A 24,147-nucleotide genomic window follows, 5' to 3' on the forward strand; every position below is an offset into this window, starting at 1 on the left:
ATGCTTTGGCGAGACTAATTTTGGTACTATATCTAATTGCTAGCTTGATTGAAACTTTTTCGACTTCCCGTCCGTACTTGAGTTTGTGATTACATTTCTATAAAATGGATAATGTATTATAATTTTATGGTTATATGAAAACCATTTTGAGTATTTTTAGTTCGCAAAATGAATAAAGTATTTTTATTATTTTGAAGGAGTGTCAGAAGGAAGAAAAAGTTAGAGAGCATTTCTTATTTATTTCCTATATATTATAATATTTCTTATTTGTCTAATTTTATTTTTAAGGGCATTTTATCTCGGTAAATAAGATGAAAGAAAATTTTCTGCAAGAAGATGCAACGCTTGTCTTGGCAATTCATGGAGGTCTGTTATGCAAATACGAATTCATAAAAATTACAAATTTTTATTGATCTCATTATTATTAATAATAAAGAAGACGCAAAGGGCAATGAAATGAATATTTATTTGATTATATTTCGGTTCTCATTATGTTCAAGGGTGTCGCTTCTGCATGACAAGTACGAGACACGTGCGGTAACGTAATTAATGACCTCCTGCCGTGACATGCGGGTGTCTGCTTGCAATGTTGCGTTCTAGGTGTGGCTAGCTGTGCAATGCTCGTTTTTGGTGCATAATAAGCTAATGATTTGTCAATGTTGAGTCCTAATATTTATTTACCTTCTAAAAAACTAGTTGAAATATTATTTCTTCATTTTTTTTCAGTCGAGTTACTTCGCGCGTCGTCCGATATTGAGAAAAATACTCATAAAATGAATACAAGACACTTGTAAGACGCCTCTGCGTAGTTGCCCAATAGTTTTTTTGTGAATTGACCTTGCGAATGAATTGTTCCGTCAGAGTCGAGTTCTATTCAGTGTTAAGAAGTGCACGCCTTACACGACAGCCGCCAGACGGCTCCAGGGCGCGGTGCATGCCACCCCGCCTTGCTTCTTTATGAATTTCCTTAAGTTTATTGCATCGTGATTTTCAATTTTTGTCTCGTCTCGAACTTTTTTCTATATGCGTATAAATGATGAAGAAATGTTTGGTTACTTGAATGAAATTTAAGTAAGAATTTCCAGCTAATCAGGCTATTTTACACGCGCCCATGCAACTACCATCGTTCCCTATAATTGATTAATCTGGGCCTATACTTTCAAAAAAATTTAAGTGATCGTAAGTTCATCAGCCAATCGCTGACGGCCTTTCAAGGAAAATCCACCAATCATAGATAAGAAAATAGAGCGTAAGTACCTACGTTCACTTTGCCAGTTTTGAAAGTACAGCCCCAGATGAATTAATATTTCACGTTATACCTGTATAACGTAACAACGTTCGCTTGACGACAAAACGCTTGATGCTTGATGCAATGTTCGCTTGATGCCTGGAGAACTCATAACAATTTAAGCGCTCAGGTTAAACGTTTTCAGCCTACATTCATTTTATAATATTTCCCATCTAGAAAATAATGTTTTTGGTCTCATAAATATTTAAATTTGATGAATGTTACACATCGGACAGTGCATTCATTAGCAATACATTTTTCTTATTCAGGGCTTGATCGAGCTGGTGCAGAGTCTGCAGGACGCGATGGTGGTGGAGCAGCAGACTTTCGACACCCTCACTCTGCAGCTGGAGAGCACGAGCGACTCTGTGGTGCAGCAAAGGTTGTCTGCAGCGCTCTGCACCAGCCAGACTAGACTTGCCAGACTCTGCGCCCGCAACATGCGATGCTTTTCTCAGGTCTGTACCTTGTATTTTACTATTTGTATACGGTGTATCAATCTACATCTTCATTTTTATTTTACGTTAGCGTAATAACATAATACAATATTTTTAGTCGTCATGGCTTCCGGTTCCACATTAGTCTTTATCTGTTGAACCGTGAACGTTGGAATTGGACGAGTCTATTCATGCTGCTCGATTAGTTTTTGAATGAGGACCGTCTAAGTATTCATGTTTAAATTATTTTTCCATTAGAAACGATTTGATTCATTAGTGGCTATGGACTGCACAGCCGGAGGCGCATCATAATATTTGTTTCGGCATCAATATAATGTTCCAAAAACGACTCTATGCTCTATTTTTTATAGTGAATTTATTTCTCCGGAAATCTTCAACTACTTAGTTGTCATAATTAATCTATGTTAAGTTGGCGTTAAGGAGCATTTGAATAATCTTACCAGATGAATATTCTTGCTTATTATCTCCGCCATTTTTACGATAGATACCCTATTCTATGATTGAAAATATGAAACAGTTACTCATCGTCACAGTTACATTTTCTAAGAATATTCTGTGTTAGAAAACGGACAGCTTGATGTATGACTAATAACTACAAATCACCTGTCATGGGCTCCTGCCTCATCCGACCGTTCCGACGTTCAATAGAAGGTACAAAAATCCTATTCATTCTAGAAACAAAACAAGCTTTTCGACATGATTTGATAGGAGTTTTTTTAAAGTGTGACATTATTTTCCGTCTTAATTTTTTCTTTAAATCATAAAAGTTTTCTGTAGTCTTCTGAAAGTTCTCGTAACTGTTCATTCTTCATTGCTTGTAAGTTATAATTAACGTTTTCTCTCTTTATGAATGAATTTTAAACATGAAGTTATTAAGGTAACATAAATCTGAAAACAATCCAATTGAACCACGAGTAACACAAACAGAATATTTGGAATGGGCAACATATTTTTTGCCTAGTATGTGCAGTAAAGTTTGAGTTACTTTGAGACGTGGATAATGCCATTGTCTGGTGTAGACGGTAAGACAGTGCGAGCGTCGTCGGGAGGGCGCCGGCTCCTCGGTTGATTAGGTTTAGTTAACGAAACGACTTACGGGCGCTTCCTTGTCTAGCTTTATCATATTTATCGTGTAGCGGGCAATAGTCCAAAATGCACAAAACATTATTTGTTCTGAATTTAGAAATAGGCGTTGACTCTAATAAGCTTGTGACAATTATTTGAACTATGCAACGATGTCAGCAATACTTGCTGTAAAAAAAGAATAAGATTTTTTTCAAATATCAAATATAACAATAATTGGCAGTTATCTTTGTTTTGTTCAACGAAATAAGAATTTCAGTATTCATTTTCACTATATTTCGCAAGTCATTTTTGTAATGTTCATAATTCAGAATGACAAAGAGTTGAGAACGCATCAACGATTTACCTCTCCATTTTGTCTCTAATCCTCGATTTCTTCCACGAAGTTCACTTTATTTTCTCACTCTCTGAATCGCACGCTTTCCGGATTCCATTGTTTTAAAATGGCATTCCTTAGCTCATCAGCGTCCGGTCGACCGAGTCAAGACGCCGGTCATAATTCGATGTGGGCCAGCGAGGCCGTGAAGGTTCCCTCCTTTATTAGGTCTCAGTGTCACGCTAGCAGCCGTCGTGTGTAGATGTACCATGCGAGTCTCTAAAGTACGAAAAACGATTGACGGGATCCCTGGGTGATGAATAAAGACACTGCTTTGATTATGTGCATGGTTTCATTTTTATGCATGAAAATTATTGTGTGAAAAATTCATTTACTAGCCTAATATAAGATCAAGGCAAATTCATTATCGTAGAATAACTTAGTCAAAGTTCAATGGTGTGAACATGATTCAAGTTCTTGAAATATCCTTTGAAACGCACTAAAGCGGTTAAAAATTTATTTCTGAAAACAATAAAATCTGGTAGCATCGCCCACGTTCGTCTTGAAGATCATCGATTATAAAACCATAGATGGTCTTCAATCGCTAATGATGAAGGTATCTGCGTACTTGGTAAGTTATGGAAGTGTCTCAATTAAACGTTCGAATAGAGCAACCGAATCTAAAATTTTATTTTCACACATGTTGTACCGGGCACTCCCTGAAAGTTTATTATGGCATTAAATTATTGTAATCAAGTATGCTACATTCTAGCAGGAATACTTATACATAGGAAAGTAAATAGGAATACTTTCACACCTCCAATTTCGTTCAAAAATCATTCCGAGCAGGTTCTACTGAGGTCGCTGAACTCGTTACCTTTAGAACTTCCGGTCCATTTAAGGACTCAATTGCGGACCAGCCGTTAGTTTTGCGTGACCTTGCGGATCATTATTTGAAGATGTCCGTTATAGAATAAAGATTATTATCCTTCGTGCACTTAAATCAGGGTACTGAAATGTTTACTACTAGCTTATAACTGAATTATATCTAGGTCCATATTTATGCAGAAATTTATGATAACCTGCGAGCAATATGCATGAATGACGCTGATATCAAATACCACCTTTGGCACCCTACGGTCTATCATTTTCCCAGCACGGTATCGCTTTCACTCCATTTCAATTCAATATTTAAATGCTAAACCTGTAGTCATGTTCAGAATGGACCTTGAAAAAAAATCAACTCTCAAAAATTAAGTACGAACGTTGCGTTCAATTGTGTCTAATTTCCTTGCCACGAGATTTAGAGTGGAAACTGGAGAACTTCTTCGCACTTTGAATTTACTAACACAGTGTATCAAATAACCTCAAGGAAATACAACGAACATTATTTGATATGGAATTTTTGTACAATAATGATTAATTAAATTGCTAAAGTAGCAATAGTTACTCGCTTAAGATAAAATCGCTGTTTTATATCAGCTTCTGGAGTCTGAGGAACCGCAGGTTACGTAGTTCTATTTTTTAGACTTGAAATCGACTTCTATTCATCATTTGCTTATACAGGTAAATTTGTCTAAAGTTTCAATAAATTCATGGATTTACATAATTTTTTTTTATGACGATATCACCATTGTTCGAATTAAACCACCTATCCTTATTTCTGCTTTCATGTTCTTGGCAACTCTTTAAAAGTTGACCATAATTCTATAGAACTCTACATTTTTAAGAGTACTATATAGAACCTAAAATTTGGGTTGAATGGTCGAATTGAATTAAGGTATATACAGCTGCTCAACAATCTTAAATTGATATTCTTGCGTTCAGAGGCTTTTCTGCCTCGGATATGCCAACCTCGTTTGCTCGCCGTCTGAAGTTACGAGCTGAGAGGAGCGTGTTAATCTGCAATTGATTGGAACTCTGTATATGCAGCCTATCTTACTTTCTCGTACTTCCTGCTGCATGCATCTCGTCAAACAAGGATTAAGAGAAAGCTGCTATTACTCCCATCTTTTATCTTTCCAGCAGATTTCGTGTTTCCGTGTTATAGCTTCTATACTGAAGGGAGATGCTGAGTAAATTCTAGAGCTTCGTTCCGCTACTTGTTGGCTATACTTTTGCTCCTTATTTGACCTCCATGTTTTAAGTATGTGCCGATTTACCAATCTTATACTTGCAGCAAATTTACCAACTGTGATGAACAAAAAAATATTCTGGAGCAAATTTTATAAGTGGAAAAGAAAGCAGTGAATGTTGTACTAAAAATATTAGCGCTAAAGCTGAACAAAATTAATTTTCTTCGCCGACTTTTTATTCGTTACTTTGATTTAGTTTTGTTTTTGTATTAATTTCTGTTAAATTTTACTGTTTAATGTACGAGGTTTCGATTGATTTCAAATTGGTATCGTAGAAACGATTCATTGGTAGCTTTGACTTTATCTGCATTTACCTTCAATCGTGAAGGTTTTTTACGTGTCAATTAATCATCGATAAAGACGAAAGATCGAATGACATTGATCATCATAGATCGATCATCATAATCTGATCTACCGCGATCGCACTAACTACTCGATCGCTTTGTTCTCAGCGGCTCCGTGTGACTACGTCCATTGTTCCTGGCTTATGGCATTCATTTATATTGTTCCGTTAGACGACTCAGACGCACGTCAGCAGTGATCTAGTCCAACAATAACGACGTTTGTACACTTGCGTGCTAAGCTAGGAATGCTGCAGTTCTGTCGCTTGGGTAACATCCTCCCCTATGTGCTGCAGTACGGATATAAAAACGACTATTCTCGGTGCCGTTGACGAAACAGTCCCCTATGACCCCATAAATTTTAAGCTGTGTTTACATGCTTTACAGGAGTTAAGTTCAAAATGACAATACAGACAATTATTTGCTTAGTTCCGCATTTCTAACTTCACAATATATGACAAAACTGAACCTAAGAAAATTAAAAACAAGCAAAATAATGCAACTCTCATATTGAGGGATGATAAGACGATTTGGTATCGTTTTCCATAAATTTTCTTAGTACAAAAACAGTGAGGAGCAGATGATATACAGTACATACCGTGGGGATGGCATATTCTCTGCCATAATTCTATGTGTATTGCCTTCTCGAGTGAGTCATAGCACACATTCCTTATAAACATGCACCGTATACTCAAGAATCGCACGCCTAACCAGCCGTAATAGAGCGTGACTGGCCGTAAGTGTCGCTGACCATGCAGACTTGTACTTACCCACCATGTCTGCCTACCACGAGCTTGCTTCTCATGACTCTATGATTGCTGACGCGAGGCTCGTTGGTCATCCCTTAAACATCCAAGAAACTAACTTTAATATGTATAATTGATCTCATGAATGATCCCATACAAAGTGCGCAAGGAATAAAACAACTGTACGCCTGTAATTTGAATTTATACTGATATCGGTTCCGTGGAATGAAGCATTAAATTTCTTGTACCTTGATTGGTGTTCTACTCATATGGTATTCATTTCCTGAAACAAGAGGGATGAACTCATTACATCATGACACTGCAGCGTACTCTTCACTATAACTTACTTCAAGTCCCAATAATTATTGCGTTACATGCAGCTCCCGCAAACAACTTGTGGACGTTCTTCCTAGACGTTTCCAGTCCATGGTTCTTTTCATTTGTACACGCATGACGCTGCCTGTCAAGACCTCTTCCGGCACGATTGCATCAGTTTTTAGCACGTTTACATCATGCATTTTGTTTGTATTCGCATTTCGTTCACCTTGAAACAAGGAAACATTAAAAAAATTGAATGAAACTATACAACAATTATGCCATGGTTGCAAACTAAGTCCTCACTTGGGTTATTTTATTTCCAGAATGAACACGTTTGTGCCCTAATCTATTTTGTCTCGTAAAACGTCTCCGAAATTAGCTCAGGTCTCATAAGTTTGTATCTTCAATGTAAGTGACATTATTCAAGGTCCAATTGACTCGAAGGAATTTATTGTTAACACTTGTGGTTGGTCTATTACGAAGATTGTCTGGAAAGTCAATGATTTTGTCTTTAATTCCACTAAATTTTTGGGGCGTGGACTGAAGTTTCAGCTGTAAGTCCGACTTTGTATCAAATTTTGAACTGACAATAATTGATATAAGTTCTGCAATTTAAGTGATAAATCTACTCATGGCCATTACCAGTTGGCGTTTCAATATACTAAAGAACTCGAATACATATTTATTTTGATTGATGCGAAAAAAGAGATAAAGCTAACACAAAAAGTTGTTGTCTGTAGACTCGCCACTAATGAAATTCAAGACGTAGACTCATTTTGTTTAAAAATCTATGTTTTCACTTAACTTTTCTTGTTTCTTTATGCGCCGTCAACGTTCGCTCTCGCACACGAGTATTGATGTTGTCACGTATAACGTTCCAGCTCGCTGAGAACTGACTTGGCAGTACATGCTAACTTTCTATGTCAATGTGCATTCTGTCAAGGGTAGCAAGGGTCTGTGTCAAGGGTCTGTGAGCAGCAAGGGTAGCGGCACGGCAAGTTCGTGCATGCTGCTCATACGGTACTTAACAGTCCCGAGTATATATGAATATGAATTGCCGATGCTACCTCGATTCACATGCCAAAAGCCCAGAAACAAATTTGTTTTATGGAAATTCGTGGTTCATCAAACACAAGCGTCAAATTAATTGTGACGCACAATGAAGCTTATACGCCAGTACGAGTGATGAATTCGCAGGTGCGAATTTTTTACTCATTATTCCTCTGTTAAATAGATTAAGCTAGTACATTCTTGAAAACATGATACAAAGATTAATTCAGTGAAAAGTTCATTCTGTATTCACTGTTCATTCAATTGACATTCACGGCTCAGTCACTCCTCGATCGGGATCGCCTGCTCTCAAATTATGGGTGGGACGTCGTCTGATCAATCGCTGGCAGGAAGATTGCGTTTTTGTGGATTGTTTTGCCACATGAATTTCCTGCGAGCAGTTAGAAGATATGTGCTCAACTACCGCTTGCGTCCAGTTTTATTTAGTCTTTTCAAGACTAATTTCTGGTGGTCCAATTTAAGAAATAAATCTTCCAGATTTAACATCTATTCCACAATTAAAGTAATTCTTTGCACTTTCGGTCCTGAATCACAATCAGAAATATAATATATGGCTATATTTATTGCTTTATACTTTTTTAGAAAAATTTTCCACCGTTATTTTATGCAACACGAATGTAACGTGTACAATAATTTTGAAAATAAATTTGTGAGTCTGAAAATAAATTTGTGAGAAGTTTGAAGTTGAGCGCGATTTAGGGAGACAGTGAACAATTAAAGGCAGGATTTTAATGGCTTTCTCCTCAACAATTCCAGGGACAATATTCCGTGATGAGTGTTAGTGACTATTTGATACGAACGGGTCCATATTTTGTCGGGTACCGTGCAGGAACGTGCCAAGGTTTAACGTTACGGGCAAAGTTCCTTGAATTGATTCCGATTATCTGTCTCGATGCTAGTTATTTTGTCTTTTAGGATGCGCGCTAAGTGTAATTTAAATGAAGAAAAAATTGTTTCATTATGCAATGTTGAAGGAAACTCTTCGTCTTTAAATGGAAGCTAAATTAACGCTGCCAAATGAAGGTACCTATATTGAAAGTAATATATTACTACCGATATTGGAAGTAACTCTAGTGCTAGAGTTTTAGTGATGGAATAGGTGCATTTGAAGGAATCGTTCATGCATTTTAATTATATTGGTTTGTATTCTTATTGCACTTTTCCATTATTAATTGACTATGTCTGTGAAAAGGAAGAATATGCCATTTCTCTCAAATTGACAATATTCCCGGAGCTGCTGATGAAATCATTGCCTGAACTGTGAAAATATAACTTGATACTCAATTCGCAGTGAATTTTAAAAATGTTGCCGATATGACGATGTGAAAATTCAAAAGCATGAGTATTGATGACCTATAAAGTAGAATTAAATATTTTGAGGAACACAAGAATCCCCTCCACTCCAGACTCCACATTCCTTGTAATTTATTTGAAGCTGTTTTTCTAGTTGATGCGGCTCATTTCTGGAAGACTTCAACGTAATTTTCGAATAAATATAAATAATTATTTCTGAGTTTTGCCTGTATCTTTTGAATGTGGTCTGTGCAAGTGCAACTGCTGAACTGCATCTCAACATCTGCATGCTTAGCTCGTATAGATTTTTTTTAGTTATTCAAGTTTGTTCTAGACTCGTGTATAACTTAGCTTTCTCTAATCGTTTTCTATGCGGGAAAGGAAAATGTTATATGTGGCAGACTGTCTTATTAAGGTATTCTGATTTGTTCAAGTTTATATCGATACATTTACGCAATAAATAGATTCATAATGTCAACAATGTTGAATTATAGAATATTCAAAATTCTTTCATTAGTTTGAACGCATTTTTTTAAACATATCTATTACGTCAGTCATTCATGGTTAACATGTTTGATGCCAACGTTTACATGCGGTGATTGCAGCAAATCAAAAACAACGGCTACCTGGTAATCGGTTACGGTCACGATTATTCAGAGCAGTTCATATTCTTATCTTCTGAAATCATTAACTTTGATTCTAAAAGTAACTGTCTTCACTTTACTTCGACAGCAGTCGCTCAAGTCTCGCCACAAAGATTCGTCATCCTCCCGATCCACTCAAGCCCCTGATCGAACGAAGTGCACTTCAAACGTGTCTAAGACAACGATATCTTCTTCACCTACTCCCTTCGACTCTGGCCACTCCTCATCTTTCGCTTCGGAGTACCCCTTGGGGCGAGACAACTCGTTTGAGAGCCGCTCTGAAAGTCCTCGAGATTCCGGACTTGCGGTGTCTTCAAGTACCGGATCCGACGGAGAGCTCGACTTCTGCAAGTCCGTTCCGGGGTCTCCTTCCCTACCTCCTCCGTCTACGGTCTCGGGATTCAAGAATTCCTTGGCTTTCTTCCAACGAGCTGCTCATCTCGTCGTCAACAACGCGCGTCATGCGCAGTCCGGTGAGTTGTTCCTTCTCGAGAATGAAGTCCGTCAAGTTTTTTGTGTATTGGAAATGTGACGACGGATTACTCTTTGAATACTGCATTAGTGCACTTACTCAGTTACTGGCGCTTTTCCTTATAAAAATTGACTTATGGGGCCTGCAATTACTTAAGTTTGTTTCTTCTGTAATTCTACTCAGTCCCCGTCAAGAGCGCTATGCCGTAAGCGAATGAGGAACAAGTTTTGTTTTACAACATTGTTGCCAGTTTTCAATCTACTGCGGCTCGTATTGCTCAAGTCCATCAACAAATGCTTTGTTGTTCCAAAATTAGTTACAGATTCTTCCACTAAATGTACTTTTTTTATATCTCAGGTGCTCGAGACAAAGCTCGCAAGCGAAGGCCGGGCAATTCTGACACCTCCTCGGAGGATCTCCCTCATTCCCGCAGCCTTGATCGGCTTGGCGACGGCCGCTCTCTGAAGTTTGGGGATCTTCCTAACGAAGGACGCGCTCATCAAGTAGCCAGCAGGACTCGTAGTCTCGGTCGGGAAGAAGTGGATGAAGTTTGCGTCGTGACTGGAAAAGATTCCGGGAAAGACGAGAGTTTCAACGGCGGCTCCGAGGTTTCATCCGATGCTGGTACTTACGAACAAGTTCTCTTCATTAATGGTCGTCCCCAGTACCAGGATGACTTCAGGAGGTAGTAATATATACTAGAAGTTGTGTGGTTGAACGATAATGCATATAAATCGTAAATAAATTTTAATCGATCGTACTTGGTTTTTTATCACGATTACTTTCAGAGTTTATTACTTCACTAACTGAGATATGTGTATTCTTATATATTTCAAATGCGCTTTCTGGTGAGCAAATAAGATGTTACATACCATGTCATGAAAACATTTTTAGTAATGAACGTATATAGAACATATATAGAAAAAGAGAAGACTTCATGTAGGAGGTTTGATAAATTATTAACAATATGTCTGGCTTCCCCCTTAGATCGTACAGCTGTGAGGCACTAGACTCGTGGACAAATGCCTGCAATTCGTCCGCCCTGTCCTCCACTACCACAGTTAATATCAGCCTTTCGTCACCGTCATCGGGCCATCAGAGCAGAAATAAAAAGCCCCGTAGAACTAAACATTACGATAACTTCTCGTCACCATCGCGACACTCGAACGTGGCAACTTTATCCAACATAAGGTTTGCTTTTTTCGGTTTTCCTTTAAACGATTCTGCGGCTGATTTCGGCCTGATATTTACTGTGATATCAACGGAAAATTTGGCAAAGGTGGGACAGCCCAGTCTATTTTTGCCAATTGAAGAGCTCTCCTGTTTATAATGACCTGTCCAGTCCACAAAATTTTTTGTACTTGAATCACATAGAACAGATATGATGTATTTGGACAATTCTAGATAAATTAAAATTCTTGAAGTTTATTGTCCCTAGGCTCAATTGAGAACCATGTAACCGGCGCGAAAATGTAATTTGGTTTGCATGTCAATTACGCCAGAAATGTCATCATCGTGTATATATGGAACAATATGTACCAGTGGTGACAAGAAATTCTCAAAAATGGTGAAGCGAAACGGTTTGTAGGCCACTGAAAATGTCGACTCATTTTTATATTACTTTATTACATTGTTAACCTGTTCTAGATGAATATTGCTTGTTATACGAGTAACTTACTTTAAGAACGTTTCTTGGTTCTAAGTAGATCCTTGCACAATACAGTTGCATTTAGCTCATTCTAAGACTCAGTTCGCTAAAGATTTGGGCATATCAGCTGCATGGCCACGACCTCTAGCACGGGTCGAGTATTATTACGAGTATTATCAATAGTTAGTTTGTTCTTTTTTGCATTCATAAGATTTTTCGTTCCATTGTTGAATGGATACATTTTCGAAAAATCTCTAGACAATTTCATTCCTCCATTTTTATTTTATACTACGTAATATTTTAATTTTCTGCCACAAAAATTTATTTGCTCAACAATAATTTTTGAAATTTTCCAGTGTTTTGACAACCGTTCTACTATTTTACAAGACATCTCTTTAACTTCACTTCTTGTTTGTTTGTCTGTCTGTCTGTCTGTCTGTCTGCTACAAATCTTATAATCGATATTTAACACACTTAGGTAGAAGCGTATTAAATATCGATTATAAAATTTGTAGCAGACAGACAGACAAACAAACGAATCGATCTGAAATTTTGCACACTTGCGTAAAGTTGGAGACAATGCATGAATCAATTTACAGAATAAATAATTTTATAAATTATATATTTTTTTTCATTATTAAAAAAAAATAAAAAATAATTTCGTCTGCTACAAATCTTATAATCCATATATGACACAATTTGACCTGTCCAATTGATCTAAAATTTTGCACAATTGCATTAAGTCAGAGACAATGCATGAATCAATTGACAGAATAAATAATTTTGAAATTTTCAAAATTTTGATATCTTAAAAAAAAATTTGAAAATAATTTTTTTTTCAATATTTGTAAATAAAATTAGAAATTCATTGTACATGTGTAACATACAAGACACTGGATTGTTCAGAAGTGTTGTCTTTAAAAAGTAAATATTTAACGCATATTATTTTATGTTCTAAGGTATAATATATTCAAGTCTGCTATCGTTTGATCGTGTTCACAAGCAGAAATTGCTTGTGTTCAGTTCAAGACTATAGTAATATGCCCAGTAATTTTTTTATTTATTCTAGGGTATGAATATTCAAGTCTGCTATCGATTGATTGCGTTAAATAGATGATATCGCTTGTGTTCAGTTTAAGATTATAGTAATAAGCTCAGTAACTTTTATTAGATTCTAAAGTATAATATATTTAAGTTTCTTAACGTTTGATCGTGTTCACACTTTTTTTTACATTCTAAGTTATAATATATATAAGTCTCCGATCATATGATCGTGTTCACAAGCAGAAATTGCTTGTGTTCAGTTCAAGACTTTATTAATAGGCCCAGTAATTTTTTATTTATTCTAGGGTATAATATATTAAAGTCTCCTATCGTTTAATCGCGTTAACTAGAAAAATTCGTTTGTGTTCAGTTCAAGATTATAGTAATAAGCTCAGTAACTTTTTTTAAATTCTAAGTTATAATATATATATAAGTCTCCGATCATATGATCGTGTTCACAAGCAGAAATTGCTTGTGTTCAGTTCAAGACTTCAGTAATATGCTCAGTCATTTTTATTTATTCTAGGGTATATTATATTTAAGTCTCCTATCGTTTGATCGCGTTAAGTAGAAGATATCGCTTGTGTTCAGTTTAAGATTATAGTAATAAGCTCAGTAACTTTTTTATATTTTTAGGTATAATATATTTAAGTCTCCTCGCGTTTGCTCGTGTTCACGAGCAGAATTTGCTTATGTTCAGTTCAAGACTATAGTAATACATATGCCCGGTAATTTTTAATTTATTCAAAGCAATAATATATTTAAGTATCCTATCGTTTGATCGCGTTAACTAGAAGATATCGCTTGTCTTCAGTTTAAGATTATAGTAATAAGCTCAGTAACGTTTTTAAAAGACTTCTCTTTAACTTCACTTCTTGTTTGTTTGTCTGTCTGTCTGCTACAAATCTTATAATCGATATTTAACACAGTTCTACCTGTCCAGTGTCCAATCTATCTGAAATTTGGCACACTTGCGTAAAGTTGGAAACAATGCATGATTCAATTGACAGAATAAATAATTGTTTAAATTAAAAAAAATAATTTTTTCATTATGAAAAAAAATTAAAAAATGATTTCGTCTGCTACAAATCTTATAATCCATATATGACACAATTTGACCTGTCCAATTGATTTGAAATTTTGCACAATTGCAAAGTCAGAGATAATGCATGAATCAATTGACAGAATAAATTATTTTGAAAATTTACAAAATTTTGATATCCTAAAAAAATTTGGAAAAATAATTTTTCTTTACAATATTTGACAATAAAATTAGAAATTCATTGTACATGTGTAACATCCAAGACACTGGATTGTTCAGAAGTGTTGTCTTTAAAAAGTATTTTTTAAACGCATATTATTCACATCAAATTTCGGTTCAAAATTTATAATTACAGTAATAACATTATTGATGAAAAATCTTCATCTTAGTTCGAGAGTGACAAATATTTGCAGTTTTACAGCATGATGTTTTTAATACAAGAAGATACTTTTTCTCCGCAGTAGTGATGGTGGTTGGACTCGAGTAGTTCTGGACGGGAGCAGTAGCAACATCTGCAGCAGCGATTTGCCAGCAGATGTAACAACTGCCAAGTGCCGTTCCATGGGAACGAAGAGCCGCTTCGACGGAGCGACCACCGTCAGTTACACGCAAGCCGGCACTTGGGTAGGTGATTGTGGTGGTGCAGTGCGAGACGTCGAGCCTACAGCAGCGGTGAACGTTACACTACCGAGGAGGAAGCCTTACCTCAATCTAAAAAGCGTCACTACCGGTAGCGGTAGTTCTGTTGTGAATATTTACAGTGGTAGTGGAGCAAGTGTTAATAGTACTAACGGAGAAAGTTACGACGTGTCTCCTTGCAGAGAATCTTTACCTATTGTCAGTGGTGTTAACATTAAGCGTTCTCAGAGTTTCAAAGAAGGGTTGGACGACTCAAGAAGTAGTTTTGTGCCTCGGTCGTTTCCTCTCACACGTACACAGAGCTACAATGATGGGTTGTCCGGGGAATACGTAGAATTCGAGAGGCCCTTGAGTCGCGTGCCGTCTGTCGATGAAATTTTAGAGTCAGTAAGAAATTTACGTGTCAAGAAAAACATGGTCAAGTCCACGCCCGACCTTTACCAGAACATTGGCGAACCCGTATACCATACGGCATCCATGCCTCGTCAGAAGTCAAGTAGCAAGAACAAAAGCGGGAGGTCCCCTGGTCCGTCCGGTATCATAGGAGTGAGGTACACCTCAAACAAAAATGTAGAACATGTGTATGATAGAGTTCCTGAACCCCACTACGAACAAATCAGCGAGAACGGCGATCCGTATTACGAGAACATCCACAAAGAGACTACCAATTATGAAAACGTTAGCAACAAGTCCAAAAAAGAAGTAATTTATGACAGGCCTAGATCGAACAAGTTGGTTGAAAATAAATATGATCTAGTCCAAGGCCAACTGTTGTACGAAAATGTTTCTCAATACGACCTGTCATTGTACGAGAATGTTATCGATGATGAACCAACATATATGAACGTCACAGGCTCGAACTCCGGTTCCAGGTCTAAGAAAGACCGCTCCAGCAAAGAGAACCATCGATCCAGGTCTTCGAATTCCAGTAAGACCTCCGACGATTTCAACGGTGGCCAGACTTACGACATCCCAAGATCAGCCACTCACATTTACGATACTCCCAAAAAATATTCACGCCCAGTGATTGCGCCAGAGGACGATTTTTCCGAATACGCCATCCCGAAGAACAATCGCTGTGTGGCGCCTCGTGGCGAGGTGACCGAGGTGGACCGAGTCCAGCTGGCCAAGCAGGATCAGAAACGTAAAATCGATGACATCTTCGCTGAAGTCGACAGGAGCACATACGATGAAGCTGATGTTCGACGGCACCCAGAAATTCCACCGCCTGGTATGTACTAAAATTTGCATTTTTTTGCTATTTTTCATGACACTTCTTTACTATCTGGAGTTATGTTCTAACTGCAAAGTATATAATACATTGAAAAAATTCTAATCGTGATGAGCAGTAGCAATTTTTCAAGCATTTTCTGTATTATTTCTAAACAAAAATCCTGTTCAATATACAGTTTCTTCGTATTTATTCCATTATGGAAATGCCGGCCGTATTCACAAGGATTCTTTTTTGGCTTGACTCATTCTTGGCGACGAGCTGTCTGACGTCATCCATAACATACGTTCTGTACGCCTCTATCGTTTCGATTCTTAGAATTTTAGAAAACACTTAAACCGTGACTTGAGCGGGAGTCCATCACCAGAGCGTTGACTTTGAACGGTAAATTTTATTATGTACTTCACGCAACATCTGCTGCTGACCGCTCGCATGTGCGCTCTGCTCTCTACTGCCGTGTTGAATTTCAGTCACTTGTACATGAATCGTGGGCGTTAATTCCACAATTTTAGAAAAGTAGCGCGGCATATCAAGTGATAAATAAATGGTAATGTTACATACGCTTTACCTCGAGCTCTTCGCTATTAGGGCTAGCATCTACTTATCCTTTCTTATAACATAACATAACATAACATAGCGATGTCGGCGCCGAAGAGTAAGACTGATGAGGCCTGTCGCCGATTCTTACTTTTCGTGACTTGTTCACTGAAGATCTAACATCGTGTCATTTGACCGGATCTTTCCAGGACTATAACGATAGTTTTAAATAGCTACTAGACTAGCCTTATAAAAAATATATAATTAAATTAAGGTTGTCATATGCGGGATGACTTAAAACGTAATACTACCAAAATTGTTCGTTCTAACTAATTCTTGTATTTTATGGGATCTTGATCCAAATTCTGTCTCCGTATTTTTCATGCTGCAAACAAATATGACAGTTTCCTAACACGGCGGTTAGGTAGTTACCTTATGAGGACTGAGGTGAAGTCAAGTGATAAATATTTCTGTATTAGGAAATATTGTTATATATAGCTCCATAAACCACGCGATGTTTTGCCCTTTTAATGTCGGACTAATTTACGCAGTTTTTCATACTATTGAATAGTTTTATTTGGAATTCAACTATGTGAATCCCCATAATAAACTCCTGGCTCCGAATGCAGTACCTTACCGCATTTTTGAGTCGACCTACAGGCATTCCCTCGTTTATTTAATCATCCAATCGTGTTCATGGACGAGCTTGAATGACCACGGCTGCATGCGGCTTTAGTTACGCGAGCACTTTTCCATCCGAAGAGCACCTGACGCGCGAGTAACGGTCTTAAAATCCTTTTTAATTCTAGGCTTGAGCGGGCTGAGCGTCGGTCTCGACCAGTCCAGCCAAGTTAAGTAATGACCAGATCATCGCTGTACATGCAGCCACGTTAGAATGCGAATAATGCAAATTTTAACTTCATGGTTGAATTTCTTCCTGGAAAATGGGAACATTAATAAGTCTTAGCTGGTTTTCTAACGAGTAAATTTAAACAGTATGGAAATTGTTTCGTATTTTGCCCTATGTTAATGTATTATCGTCGGATTTCGGAATGTCTATGTGATTTACGTATATACGACGAAAAAAATGCTTCCATCGTTGAAAGTGACGGCTGTTTCTCAGTCTACTCTAAGTTTAGGCCAATTTTTTTCCAGTAATTCATGACGTTCAACCAAGGGCGATGTTTTTTTTGTTATTTTTTTTACCATTATGCATAATAAATAACAGCCCGCTATTTTACGTTCTTGTAAAAACTCAAACAAAGTTGAGTTGGAGCAGGTAAACATAGATGATACGAGCAGAAAGTTTCAAGGTTCTCTAAGAAAACGAGTTTTGTTCCTTCCTTTGAAGCGAGTAAAGCTCAAATGTATTTCATTCTCCTATTGCTATTATTCATGTTTTTCAGCTGATACTAACAACCTATTGTGTTTTTCCCCTGTTAAATTCTTTTATTTCAGCCTTGGTTTCGCGGCAGCCGGCATTTAACTTTTCTGCAATGAAAGCAAACATTTCGCATTGTTTCAGTCGGACACTCCCTCCCCTCCTGGTTATTATTAGAAAATCTCTTTTTAGATCATTCACGTAAAGACGAGAAGTGAGGAGAACATATGCAAGGACATCAAAGTCTCTAAACGCGATTGAACAATGATCTGCTAGTGCTAAACGCGATTGAAAATTTCTCTAAACAGTGGAATTTACTTACCATTAATGATCATTTGGACGTTCAGATTAAATTATGATCGGCTTGTGAATGATAGATACATTGAAGTAAGAGTTGTTACGATGATCAAGGTTTACGTGGAGCAGCATATCAGCGTACGAAGACTGCCGTTGATAGTGCGGCAGTCTAGGGCGTGACAGATGAGACTTTCTCTGCCGTCACGCTACTTCTGATGGGACCGCGTGATCGTGCAAACTGTGCAGCTTACGTTTCCGTGTACCATTCGAACAACTAATTTTCTTAACGAATTACGATCACCACTGGCACTCAGTGACAGATATTTGAGTGGAGGAATGCTAGTTATGGAAGATGCTCTCCTGCGGGCCGTCATTATTCTTTGCTACTTTTTATGCCTAAAGTAGAAGTTTAACGTGAACTTGAAGTGTATCCGCCCACCTGAACCACATAGTGACGATGACAGCTGTTGCGTTGTAGCTCAACAGAATTAAGTTCAATTCCGCGGTTATCAATTTCATAAACTTGACGCAAGACGTTCGTCGTCTATTTCTTTTAGAATTATATTCTAATCGTACTTATATTTAATACTCATAGTAGCTTAGTAGTTTTTAAAGTGCACACTTCTTTATAGCGCTGTGCCTCAGTTAGATTGCTGGGGTGCAGAACCGGCGTCTACTCGCTATTTGAAATAAATTAGAACAGCGCATGTTTTTTATATACTGGCAGTAAGAACAATCTTTTTCGGGTATTCGGCTAATTGAAGCGACTATAAATTCAGATGCTATGACTGATTCAACAACGAGTTCGAAGCTGTAGTATATTACACTTTGGTTATGTGACATTTGTTTACATTCAAGCTGCATCAGCAAACGTCGGGCAGTAGGTGGCTGCCGACCGTTCTCTGTGATGAGTAACTGTGATGATGTTTAACGAAAGGCTGTAGACTTGCTTCACGTCTGTTCTTGCTAATCGATTTCTTGGTCACCCAAGGCAATGTAAGTGTATAGGTTCGTCGTTAGACGTCTTAGTCGAATATTATAACACTATTTATTGTGAGTTAGTCCATACAATTAATTAGTTTCTGCAAATATAGGGGTCGTTTGTTTGGCAGTGTACTTGTAGAAACTATCGTAATTATGGTGTTTCTCGCATTTAAGATCAAATTAGCCTTGACTTAATTATGATAACACTTTCATAGCTGTACTGAGGCGTATTGGCAAAATTAGAAAAGAATAATACATTTGTTTGTGGGTTGCCTATAACTTTCAGTAATTATAGTGACAATATCATTTCAGTATTGGAAACAACTAGTGACAGTTTGATTCATGTTGTATTGATGAACGCAATGCCGTGAACGTATGTTCCTTCTTTTGTGAGAAATTGTCAACACTGTTTGATGCGTAGTTCTATTTTTTTCTATATTCGATTAACTATATTTCACAGAAAATTCACAAAGTTTATATTTCACATTTAAAATAGAAACTCTCTTATATTCGCATAACCATCTCACGGTCATGTCCTCATACGATCATGCGTTCAATTTTAATCTTCGTAGACTTTATTAATCATCAGGTTCAGTCGCATTCCTGTTGATCATATATAGTCTGTTCTGTATTTTTGCGTTTTGGTTGCTGACTTAGAATACGAGACACAGAGTTCGCAATAGGTAATAAGATTTGACGGAGAGAATTTTTTCAACGTCTTCGATGAGGCTTGTCGACAGTTGAGCGCGTCTTCTCATTTACGCCGTGTAGCGGTGGTTAAATATGTGCTGAAAGGTTCTTCATAACTGGTGAGCTCTTATTTTCTAACGGTCACTCCACCGTTCGCAATCTTCTTGCGCCTCTGGACAGCTGCAGCTTCATCAATCACTGCAGTGTAACGATTGACGTGCCTGCTGCTTGCATGCTGCTGTCTTCCCTCATGCATAACAGCCTCGATTCGTTCTTGTTTTGAATCGTAGAAATGTTTGATCAAATTCTGGCTAGCTGTGAACGAGAANACAGAGCACACCTGGGCAGGTACTCAGAAGCTAATTAGCGCTGATACGCGGCTGGCGATATCGTCTCTAAAGCGGACATTTCTGCTCTATCGCTGCCCTGTCGCGTCTTTACGCCGGCTCTGCAGCCGGCGACGGCCTGCTCTATTCCCTGCCCTAAATTTTAACTGGGATGTCAGCCTCGATCCGTTCTTGTTTTAAATCGTAGAAATGGTTGATCGAATTCTGGCAAGCTGTGAAAGAGAATTTTACAGGGTTCAATTTAAAATGTCATAATTCTAAAGCATGTGTTCAGTGACCTATATATCTTTTGGCTAAGTTTGTTTGTTCAGCCTCGATTCGTTCTTGTTTTGAATCGTAGAAATGGTTGATCGAATTCTGGCTAGCTGCGAGCGAGAATTTTACAGGGGTCAATTTAAAATGTTATAGTTCCAAAGCATGTGTTCAGTGACCTATATATCTTTTGACTAAGTTTGTTTGTTTCTTGATTCATTAGAAAAGTTTTATTTACTCTGCAAATAAATGCAAATTCGGAATCCATGCAACGAACCCTGTCAGAAATCAATACTACAGTATACATAAGTTCATCGTCTTGTTTTGTTTGAGTATATACTTGACTGTTGCAAATACAACGTGACTGCTGTTTTGCATGCAGGATTAATTTCTTCGATACATTGTATTGTATAAGATTTGAGTGATGTACGGTCATGCATGCAAGATTAATATCCTCGTTTTATTGTATTGTAGGAAACCTGGCCTTTTTATTTGTGCTTCAACGATCACGCGAAGGAGCGAAACTCAGAAGTTTCCCAGCGTGCAATGCGTTTCATATCTCGGCTTCCCATGCAGACGATTTCTTCCGCCAAACTCTCTACTTAAGCCCCCCTTAATTGATCAAACTTGTGAAGCTGTTCTAGCTATGGCCGGATCATCAAAAATAAGGATGACTTTTACTTATACGTGTTTTTATTTTAACTTTCACAGAACTAATAAGATTATAGCAAAAGACGTCACTTAAAATGATTTCTTTCGCAAAGAAGAAACAGACTGAAACTCTAAATTATTTTACTAAAACTACTGATCTAAAAACGAATCCTTAATGTGATTCACTCATAAATTCAACACAACAAATTTTTGGCATCTCATTTATAAAATATTTTTATTTGTGCTTCAATGATCACGCGAAAGAGCGAAACTCAGAAGTTTCCCAGCGTGCAATGCGTTTCATATCTCGGCTTCCCATGCAGACGATTTCTTCCGCCAAACTCTCTACTTAAGCCCCCCTTAATTGATCAAACTTGTGAAGCTGTTCTAGCTATGGCCGGATCATCAAGAATGAGGATGACTTTTACTTATACGTGTTTTTATTTTAACTTTCACAGAACTAATAAGATTATAGCAAAAGACGTCACTTAAAATGATTTCTTTCGCAAAGAAGAAACAGACTGAAACTCTAAATTATTTTACTAAAACTACTGATCTAAAAACGAATCCTTAATGTGATTCACTCATACACAACAAATTTTTGGCATCTCATTTATAAAATATTTTTATTTGTGCAATTTTGAAGTAATAATGATCTCGTATAGCATCCTTCTTGAATTCCTATTCTCCTTTACGTACTATGATCACCGAATTGCATCACGTAATACTCTTAATACTTCAACCCGTACAATAATACCTTCATATAAGGTAGGCTGTGTATATAGTTTTCAACTTCACAGCGTGTTTCTGTAATGATATGTTCAATTTGAGATCATCATTACTAATTTTTATTTGTAGTAATACGTTAGTATAATCTGTATCTTCATTTGCGTGTGAATTGTTCATCTACGTATAATCCCAATGATCAGCAATTATTAAATCTCCTTCACTTTATCATTCCAACATATTAGAATTAGAGATGTGCGTAAAAAGTATATGTGGAGTGGTGGTTGGAAATTATCTATTTTTCTCACATGGAACTAAATGCCGTCAGATGCAACAAGTGTGCAATTTGATACGAGTTGCCTAGAGCAATTTATCTTACTCCGTTCTTAATGAAGGATCTGGTTAAGTGTAGAATTCTCTCATCAAAATAATCAGGGTTTACTTTCGTAGAAACTCTAATTTGGCTTCTTCTAACTCCTTCTAACGTCACTTATCTTAACCAAATTTTTACTTATCAAAAATTGCAAAAATTGAAAATAATCCTTTCTTTTACTGATATAAGATGGAAAGTAATGGTATAATTTGCACTGTTGCGCTCTATAGCGCACGATTATGACTTGTCTGTCACAGGCGTTCTTACTTTATTTCATAAGCCAGACTCTTCATCAAAAAACCAGCGTTTCTTCACCAAATGAGCCTAGTAGTACTGTACTTCCTGCTGTTCTCCGTAACACCTACCAATTGTGCGGCAGAAGATTCCCTGCCAAACATCGCCACTTATCCGGCATATGCCGCCACGCCCTCCATACACTTCCCCAGAGTCACGGTCCGCAGCTATTCTGCAGGTGTGAGTGACGACCGAGCGGTGTCGGCTACTGCGAGGCTGGAGGCGACCTCCTTTTAAACCGCTCGCAAAGCTTCTTCCTCCTCCTACACTTAGACGCTATGGGAGAGGTTTTCTTATCTGCAGCTCCATATGCTTTTTGTACAAAGCAAGTTTTACGCGCCTTGACTAATTATTAACTGATATCTTAAACTTTCATGGGGAATAAGTCGCCAAACAAAAATATAATCATTAAATAAATAAATTTCAAAGTATCTTTTGCTTGTATCCGTTGGTTTTCGTGGGCTTCTTTCGATATAGGTAAGTGAAATATTAACTAACGTCAAAGACTACAGATACCAATCGAGTGTCAGAATGTAACGATTTCTTATGCATGTTTTTTGCATGATATGCAACTGCGTGCTAGTTAGAACTAATTCTCTACCTCCAATTACTATCATTCTATCCCGAATATATATCTGCATGTAGCTTTCCGCTCGATGGCGTCTGGTTCGCCGTGCAACAGATGAGCTACGGTTGTCTTGCACACGAAGTGTTTTACTCCAGTTTCGATTGATTTCTATCTAAATTCTAAATTCATTTTTTGTGTATTGAGGTGCATAATTAAATAACGTTTATTGATTCATGCCTTGATCCTTAAGCAGTTTTGTTGTGGTACCAAATCGGTACTTGGATCAACAATTCGGATAGGAACATGTCAAAATTACGCTCTTGACATGTCATCGACATAAAAAACGAATGATTTTCTCCTCATCGGGTGTCGAGAGAGAGAGACTAAACTTATTTGAATGTTATTGTTGTATAATATCCTTGTTAATTTTTTCACTTCTGTGTTTCATCGAGACTCGAGCACAAATGACCAATAAAAATAAAAATATATATCACGCACAATAATATTGGGAGAAATTATGTAGTTAACATATAAAATAAAGATTTATAATAACGGTTTATTAAGAATGTAAAACACGTCTACAATACCAGGGGCATTTAGATGTTTTTTCTGGAGCCGGATTCGTAAAGGACACAGGCTCCCGATCAAGTTTTTGCACCGAGTCAGCAGTGCTGAAATTGGCAGGAATCTCATGCTTTTACCGCACTGCCTGGCCTGGTGAGACATTGGCCTAGTTTACTTGCTCTGAGTTCTATCTCATTATGGTCTTCTGTCTCATTTTTTGGCAACTTGTGAAACTCTATCTGATATTTTTCTGTATTGGGGGATGCTTATATTAGGTTCAGTGAATTGCAGCACGTACTGAATTATTCAGCCGTCCAACAATTTTTAACGGACTAAATGCAGTGAAATTTATTTCTTTTTGCATGAGTTTTACTTGGTTTAATCTCTTTCATTTAATTTAAACTGCCAAGTAAAGCATCACCACATTTTCCCTTCATTTTTTACTTATGATATTTAAGGATTGATTACTGGAAATTTGCAAAATCCCAAGTGCCAGCAAACGACTCCAGTGATTTTATCTCCGTTAGTCCGCGCATTCAGATGATCACAGCTTTGCCTCTCATCATCTCGAGCTATTGTCGACGTAAAGACTTGGTTCTTTCAGTCATTGAGTTTTCAACTTTCGCCGTGAGTTGCACTCTCGTTGTTCAGTCTTGTCCTGCTTCCTCATTGTCCCTCAGGCTGAATTGATGCATGCATCTTCTCGCAGCCGCC

The 24,147-nt window shown here is 37.4% G+C and overlaps 1 protein-coding gene across 1 annotated transcript in view; it reads left to right on the plus strand.

The window, feature by feature from the left end:
- The window catches only part of LOC108676261, a 114,378-nt gene that overhangs the window by 29,411 nt on the left and 60,820 nt on the right, over positions 1–24,147 (plus strand). Inside the window, exons 3-7 of the mRNA XM_018164316.2 lie at positions 1,558–1,746; positions 9,782–10,166; positions 10,523–10,850; positions 11,153–11,356; positions 14,361–15,769. Coding sequence (XP_018019805.1) covers positions 1,558–1,746; positions 9,782–10,166; positions 10,523–10,850; positions 11,153–11,356; positions 14,361–15,769 — 2,515 coding nt within the window. The remainder of the gene's footprint in view (positions 1–1,557; positions 1,747–9,781; positions 10,167–10,522; positions 10,851–11,152; positions 11,357–14,360; positions 15,770–24,147) is intronic.

This window comes from Hyalella azteca, unplaced genomic scaffold (assembly GCF_000764305.2).
Source record: "Hyalella azteca isolate HAZT.00-mixed unplaced genomic scaffold, Hazt_2.0.2 contig1994, whole genome shotgun sequence".
Lineage (NCBI taxonomy): Eukaryota > Metazoa > Arthropoda > Malacostraca > Amphipoda > Hyalellidae > Hyalella > Hyalella azteca.